General features: G+C 32.0%; 3 protein-coding genes across 3 annotated transcripts in view; 2 read left to right on the forward strand and 1 right to left on the reverse strand.

The window, feature by feature from the left end:
• The first annotated feature begins 437 nt into the window (after positions 1–437).
• On the forward strand, positions 438–1,185 carry Blp (mitochondrial import inner membrane translocase subunit Tim16). Its single transcript, XM_072903229.1, has one exon. It carries the CDS (start codon positions 679–681, stop codon positions 1,087–1,089), a length of 411 nt encoding a protein of 136 aa, XP_072759330.1. The 5' UTR covers positions 438–678; the 3' UTR covers positions 1,090–1,185.
• A 260-nt stretch (positions 1,186–1,445) lies between these two features.
• Positions 1,446–4,481, reverse strand: Exd2 (Exonuclease 3'-5' domain-containing 2). The gene is made up of 7 exons (XM_072903227.1): positions 4,171–4,481; positions 3,518–3,659; positions 3,127–3,426; positions 2,919–3,043; positions 2,416–2,819; positions 1,881–2,254; positions 1,446–1,768 (listed from the first exon to the last, which is right to left on the reverse strand). Exons 1-7 carry the CDS (start codon positions 4,479–4,481, stop codon positions 1,568–1,570), a joined length of 1,857 nt encoding a protein of 618 aa, XP_072759328.1. The 3' UTR covers positions 1,446–1,567.
• A 569-nt stretch (positions 4,482–5,050) lies between these two features.
• LOC140671696 (uncharacterized) overlaps positions 5,051–7,378 on the forward strand; it is a 3,002-nt gene continuing 674 nt past the window's right edge. The window contains exons 1-4 of the mRNA XM_072903228.1: positions 5,051–5,678; positions 5,759–5,919; positions 6,275–6,396; positions 6,498–7,234. Of these exons, the coding sequence (XP_072759329.1) occupies positions 5,584–5,678; positions 5,759–5,919; positions 6,275–6,396; positions 6,498–7,234 (1,115 nt within the window). The 5' untranslated portion in view covers positions 5,051–5,583. The remainder of the gene's footprint in view (positions 5,679–5,758; positions 5,920–6,274; positions 6,397–6,497; positions 7,235–7,378) is intronic.

The following is a 7,378-nucleotide window of genomic DNA, read 5'->3' on the forward strand; positions in this document are numbered from 1 at the left end:
GAATCTACAGTCTTAAAATTGATCATGTAGGTAAAAAAAATAAATATTATAGTATATAAAGTGTGAGTCTCAGTCTATATAGTCTAACAAAAAACTCCTTTATAATATTATTATTATTATTTAATATTACATACATATATTTTATACATATATGTATTATAATTTATTATAATTCTAAAAGAAGGATTATTCTAAGGTTTGTTTTTTTCGAACTAAAAACTTCTGCACTATAATGTACATAAAATTGAACTGAATATATATAAATATTTATTGAATAAAGAATATTAATATTTTTTATTCAATGAGACAAATATATATTTAGAGTTTTAGAAAAGAGAGAGAGGAGAAACAAAGGATGCAGTCAGTGTAGGAATAAAAAAAACAAATCTAAAATAGCATACACGTGTGAACTTGCGATTTGCGACACGTCTCGCAAGTTATAGAACAGGCGCGAGTTATGATTGCGTTTCGCAACGGTTAAGGTTAGGTTACCCTGTGATAGACAAGACGTTGTACCGCTAATGTTCGGACGAGAGTACATACTTGGCCAGACAGACGTAGACTTGAAGCGCCGGCGTCAGCCGGCCGATCAGGAACGCGAGAGCGACTTGTCATCGACAGCGTGACATCGGTGACTCGTATCATCCACGTGTCGTAGTTCCGGAGGGAGGTTAAGCTATGGCGAAGTACCTGATACAGATCATCGTGATGGGCACGCAGGTCGTCGGTAAAGCGTTCGCACGTGCTCTGCGTCAGGAGATCGCGGCGAGTCAGGAGGCGGCGAGACGGGCCGGTGGCGGAAGACAGGGTGCCCAACACGTGGCCACCAACACCAGGACCGGGCTGTCGTTGGACGAGGCGTTTCGTATCCTTAACGTCGACCATTCTGATAAGACCGAGGTGATCGAGCGAAACTACAAGTATCTTATGGAAGCTAATGACAGAACGAAGGGCGGCTCGTTCTACCTGCTGTCGAAGGTTGTACGTGCTAAGGAACGCATAGACGAGGAACTGAGGAACCAGAAAACAACGGCACCTCCACCGCAAACGGACTCGACGAGCGGTGAAGAAACTTCCAGGCAGCCATGAGACTCACTCCTAGTCTAAATTTACTTATTTCAATTCTAGAAAACTCTCTTGTACATAAATATCATAATTAATAATAAATAGATTCTGATCTCTTAATTAGAATGGTTTTCACATGGCATAGTTATTCTTTTTGTTCGGTACATGTTGTAAATATGTGATATACCATCTTAGAGACATCAGCCTGAACAGATATTTTAAATTTATCAATTTACTTTCAAATTTATTTTTAACATATTTAATGCTTAAAATTTTTATATAAATATAAAAATGCTATTTTTGGATTAAAAAGTATGAATTAAATTTATGAACTATTGCATCATATTGCGTGAGGATGTATAAGTAAAAAAGACAAGTAGTATCCATGTATATATGTATGTATATTCAGGAGATATATTGATTTTTATAAAAATTTGTCAAGTTCTCGCTCTTTTACGAAACTTCTCTTTCGTTTTAGCTACAGTTTTCAAATTATAGCACTTTATTTCGTTAAACCGGCTACTATCGCATCCTGCGGTTCAATTCTATTCTGTGCCTGGCGTATGATCAATCGCTCTTGATTGTGGCGTACAGACCATAAACTTGGCAAGTATTTTGGTTCCATTGTGGTAAGAAAATGTTCTCTCCACATACGTTCCAATTCAACGAGCCCACCTTCTTTCTTTTGAAAATATTGTACAACCTATTGTATAAAAATTAGACAGCATGAAAATTTTATGGATATATGTTTAAATATTAAAAACATAAATTATTAATTTAATTTAATTTTATAAATTATTAAAATAAATAAATACTTTCAAGCCATGCGGCTGGCATTTGTACTGATTAGGAACAGGTTGAATCAATGCATTCTTCAATTGCTCGTTCAGGTTATTAAGCAGCTCTGGGGTAATCTTTTGTTGTCCTGTATGTTCTAGTATGCATTTTTCAAGTTCTTCGCGTCGTCGCGGAGGTAACATTATTCTATCCTTCAAAGCCTTAACAGCGGAGTGTAATTTTCGATAGTTTTGCATAAATTTATCCCGTACATGCGTCATCGGCCCAATCAGTGGTGCATCGCACATGTCTGCTAACTTTCTTCTGAGCTGCAGATCATGATTATTGCTAATTTCGTGACAAGATGGGCACAGGAGTAACACATCGTGAGATTGATGTGCCTTCATTACCACTGAAAAGAAGATTCAATATTTTATACAATATTTTATACATTATTATATACAGAAAAAATTATATGTATTTTTATGTTTATACTTATACTATATTGTCATTTTTAACTGTCATGTTTATATCATTGTAAGATGTATATTGTTATAAAAAAAAGATGCTAACGTGGGAAATATTTTCTATACTCTCGCGGCACGACGTTCTTTCTAATAAATTTCTCTGTGCATCCACATACTACACATTGATTAATTTTTACTTGTGTATAATACTGTCCAACTTCTCCCAATGCTCGACCAGATGGCTCGAAATTTAATCTTACTGTATATGGCTCTGTCTCCACAAGTTCGCCCAATTTTTTCGTAATATACCATTCCGCCTTTTTGCGGTCGCAAGTACACAATATATCTCCATCAGGCGCTTGTAAGTAACAATTATGATATAACGGTTTGATCCTTGTAGGAATCGTATTTTTATGTTCGTTACTATCGTCTTTATTTAATATTGGTGACTTTTTCTTAATGTTTAAAATAGTAGTATTATCTACACTTGGTGATCGCAGACCTAAGAACCTTAAACAGATATATATTAATGTATTCTTTGTACATATATATTAATATAATGTAAATTTAATATAATTTATATGAAAAATAACTCATAAATTTTCTTACCCTGTATCAACTGTATTAGCAGGCACGCCATGAATGCGTACATTTACATCATTGCTCAATATATTGCACAAGTAAATCCCTAATCTCTGCCAGAATGAATACTTTTCTTTATCTTTTTGCATTATCTGTAACGAAATTCAAATGTAAAGAGTATAATTTATTATAATAATTATACATATTAAAAATGTTATAAATTAATGTTCCTTACTTTACGATAAATGATAACGGATGCAAGTGCATCACAAGCAGCATATGCCACTTGTTCGTCTGTTAGGGTGCTAGCGTCCCAGTCACCGCACCTTACTTCTATCATTTTGTCCATCTCAATGTTAAGATATTCTAAACTCATGGCAGCTAAACTTTTTCGGCTCGGTAAATGGAGGTTTTCAGCTAAAGTTCTTAAATCAAGAGTTCCATTAACTCTGCATCCATAATCCTTAACTAACTTTTGTCCATCATCGAAGGAAGCAATTCCAACTTTCAAAATGTGTTTAGTAGCTAATAATTCCTGTAAACAATACAACAAATATTATTAGAAATTAATTTTGTTAATGTTATATATATTTAGATAATAGTTGTATACTTTTTGTAAAATATACCTTAAGTTTAGGTGGAATATATCCAATCTTTCCAATGCGAAATAGAGCAACTACTCCATTATAAGTAGCCAATTGTAACAGAGAAACTGGTCCCGCTTTGACCCATTCGCAATCAAAACCAAGTATGCCATCAGACAAATTACTATGAAAAAAGTATGTACAATTAGTTGATAATTTTACTATAATAATGCATGTAAAGAAAAATTTCAATGTAAATTTATATAAAAGAAAAAATGAAAATTCTCTGAATTCTTGTCCCTTTTAACTAAGCATAATAAAATTTGTTTTATTGCGAGACAATAAAATTCTTAAATCACACAAAATATATATAATAAATACATTCTCTTTCATATATAGATATTTTGCGACGGTTTAATTTCCCAAATAATATCATAATGTTGGAAGTATTCTAGATCTTTCTACAAGAATTTCAAGGTCAATAGAGGTGCTATCTTTCATGTACACAACATTCTGGTATTCAATACTCTTGTCAAAAACAAAAAATGTAAACAATAATTATGAAAACAACCGTTTCGATCATGGAAAGTTACAAGAAATAATAACGTTCTAACGTTCGTACGATATTTAAAAATATTGTGCGCGAGCAAAATACTTAATCTTAAAATATGACAATAATCTCGTTATAATTTTACCAGCGAATACGTTGTACAGCATAATCGCATTTCTCCGGTGAGTCTGCTAGAATAATTTTATCTAATATAAGTTTAATTTCCTTGTTGTCATCGTTATTCTCATTATTATTCAAATCTTGTTTATCTTCATCATCTGACTCTTTCTCGGATTTATTTTTACAGGTATCATCGCTCCGATCTTTATCTCGATTTTTTATATTTTTATACAAATGTTTTACACTACGAAGCACGTTGTTCCGATACTTCGATGCCAAAAAGACAAGTCCCACGGTCACGCAAACGAGAAACATATTGCTGCGCGCGGGAACCATTAATTAAAGGGAAAACGCAATTAAGATAAACGGAAAATTGGAAGATTAAAAAACCTCTTATTTACAATTCCGATTCGCGTTATTTACACGCACGAGCAATTCGTTTAATGTTACAATTTTATAAATATCACTCGATTATTGAAACTTCGACTATCGCTAACGATTACGCGGGAACGCAACTGGGTGAGATCAATTTTTATCACTCAATTTTTATCAAAATCACAGTATAATAAATTTCTCAAATGTTATACATTTAGATATATATATATACATATAAAACTGATGTAATTTAGCGATTATTCAACATGAATAAATCTACTAGTACTCGAAATCGCGGTCGCGCCTGTCTTGAAACTTTCGTATAAAACAATCATCTCGGTGAACAGCTCTGACACATCGAAGTTTAGAGAGGTTCAAAAGAACCCGTAGCTCCAGAAAAAAACGACCGGCGTACACGGCTACGGGTGTCACATGGACGACTACGAAAATGATTCGGATTAAACACTCTTATATCAGCTGTTTCAGTCGATTCTCGACAAGCGCGATTCGTCCCGTCATCGAGAATCGAAGTTTTTCCATCTCTGTTTCTCAAAGCAAGTAAAAAAGAAAGATCTTCTTCGTCCCTTCGGAATTTTATTAAATATTTTTTTTCCGACGTATAAAAAAATCATCTCGAATAAAGAGTATAAAATGCATTTTTTTTTTTTTTTTTTTTTTTTTTGACAAGACTGCCAAGAGAGATAGCAAATATAATTATCGAATATATCGATATATATCGAGACATGTGATTGGTTGGTGCTCGTGTACGTAGTACTGGATATTCAATATGGCGTATTTATTCTCGCGTAGATATTTCCTGTTATCCATAGTTATCGCTTGGAGATACATTTCTGATCTTTCTTCTCATCACGCCTGACTCGTCTATATCTCTATAGTATAAAGTATAGTTTCCTATCTATAGCGCTCGTAGATTTTGTTTTTGCACGTCATTGTTTGGCGCGATTCAAGTTTTATTTAGGTTATATGGTTATTAGGCTATTATACAATAGTATCCCAAACGGTAATGAGCTAGTGTTGTCTATAAGGATCTTTAAGATAAACAATGATAACTTGCGCGGTCAACGGTTGCCCCTCCACCCAGACCACGAAGATAAACGGCAATCCAATATCGTTCTTCCCTTTCCCAGATAATGACTTGTAAGTGTATTTTTAAGAATAATTATTGGAGTCAAATCATCAATATATAAATTATTAACTGTTTTTATGCTGATTTTCAGAAGGAAGAGTCAATGGCTTCACAATTGCAACTTGGCGTCGGGTGTTATCAGCAATAAGAAATCTCTCTATCTCTGCGAGTTGCATTTTGAAAGAAGTTACTTTACCGCATCAAATAATTTGAAAGTAAACTCGGTTCCCACCCTGTTTGGTAGAATAGAAGGTTTGTAAGTTTACATAAGTTTACATAAAGTAATTTGATAGATCACTCAATGAATGTATTATTTAAATATTTGATATTAATGATATATATTTACAGACTAATAATAATATCTATAATATAATACAAATGTATCTTTAATTTTATGTATGTTAAATAATTATTAATTATTTTTTAACTTTTTAATTAATAATAATAATAATAATTTGGTAATAAGAGTTTATATATAAATATATTAGAAAATTATTTAGAAATATATAACTATTGTAATATAATTTTATTGTATTTATATGTTTGTGTATAGTATAGTCCATAATATTTTAAAGTATTGTAATCATATATATTTATCTTCTTATAGAACCTCCAAAGAAATTAAATAAGGTTGAAAAAGAACCACAAAAAGAATCAAAACAAAAAAAGTTAGATGAACATTCGCATACTTTAGTAACACCACCACAGAGTCCATTCATGCAAGATAATGTAAATCTATTTTTTTTAGCAATATGTTGTCAATATATGTTTATAAAATATTAATTTTTTTTTATAGGAATTTACATTTATATTTATATATTACATTGCAGGCTGAAGATACAGCTAATAGAAATAAAGCAAATGTATCAATTGATGGAACAGTGGCTGTAAATGGTTCTGCCACTTCGAGTTCTGTATTGCAAGAGAATGTTCAAACAAATACGAAAACATATCGTTTGATAATACAAATTGATAAGATACGAGGTAAACCAAGCCCAAAGTGTAAAAAGACAGTACCTTCAATAATGGTTAATAATGATGCAAAAGTCATAAGCGAACAAGAGAAGAGCAAGCTTCGACCATTATTTATTAAAAGACCCTGTGGTCAGGGTGGCTGCAAATTAAGAAGATGTGTTTATAATTCAAAGTTAGCATTTCAATGTGAACTATGTAATAAATATTATGTTACAAAGAAAGAGGAAATCAAAAGCTACTCTTGTACTATATGTAGCAAGAGTTTTCCTAATCCACAAGCATTATATATGCATATTAAAAAACATTTTACATGTGATATTTGTGAAACAGAATGCAGTTCTCAAACAGGTTACGACAAACATGTAAGATTACATGTTAGTACTGATCCATTATGTCCATATAAATGTCACCAGTGTCAAAAGACATTTGAATTAAAAGAAAGTGTCAAACAGCATTGTTTGGAGCATCCTAAGATAAAACTACAGAAATCTCTTTTTCAAGTCTCGCCTTCTGTTACTACAATAATCTCTCCACAAAATGATTATCGATGCGTGAATTGTAATATTAATTTTAAAAGCGATCAAGCATACAGGTAAACTATTTTTTTATATAAATAATATTGAAAAATTTTTTGTTACAAGTATTATTTATACTTAGAAAATATGTTTATATGTGTGTAATTTTAAATAGATAAAATATGCTTATATATCACAAGTTATTAACTTCATCTCTTTTT

This window comes from Anoplolepis gracilipes, chromosome 12 (assembly GCF_047496725.1).
Source record: "Anoplolepis gracilipes chromosome 12, ASM4749672v1, whole genome shotgun sequence".
In the NCBI taxonomy this organism is placed as follows: Eukaryota; Metazoa; Arthropoda; class Insecta; order Hymenoptera; family Formicidae; genus Anoplolepis; species Anoplolepis gracilipes.

What these genes read in the sequence shown, in the direction of transcription:
- Blp (XM_072903229.1), top strand. Translation starts at nt 679, where the DNA reads ATGGCGAAGTACCTGATACAGATCATCGTGATGGGCACGCAGGTCGTC.
- Exd2 (XM_072903227.1), bottom strand. Translation starts at nt 4,481, where the DNA reads ATGGTTCCCGCGCGCAGCAATATGTTTCTCGTTTGCGTGACCGTGGGA. An exon ending in ATATTCCACCTAAACTTAAG is followed by an intron (nt 3,427 to 3,517) that starts GTATATTTTACA and finishes TATTGTTTACAG; the next exon opens with GAATTATTAGCTACTAAACA. An exon ending in GCCAGCCGCATGGCTTGAAA is followed by an intron (nt 1,769 to 1,880) that starts GTATTTATTTAT and finishes TTTATACAATAG; the next exon opens with GTTGTACAATATTTTCAAAA.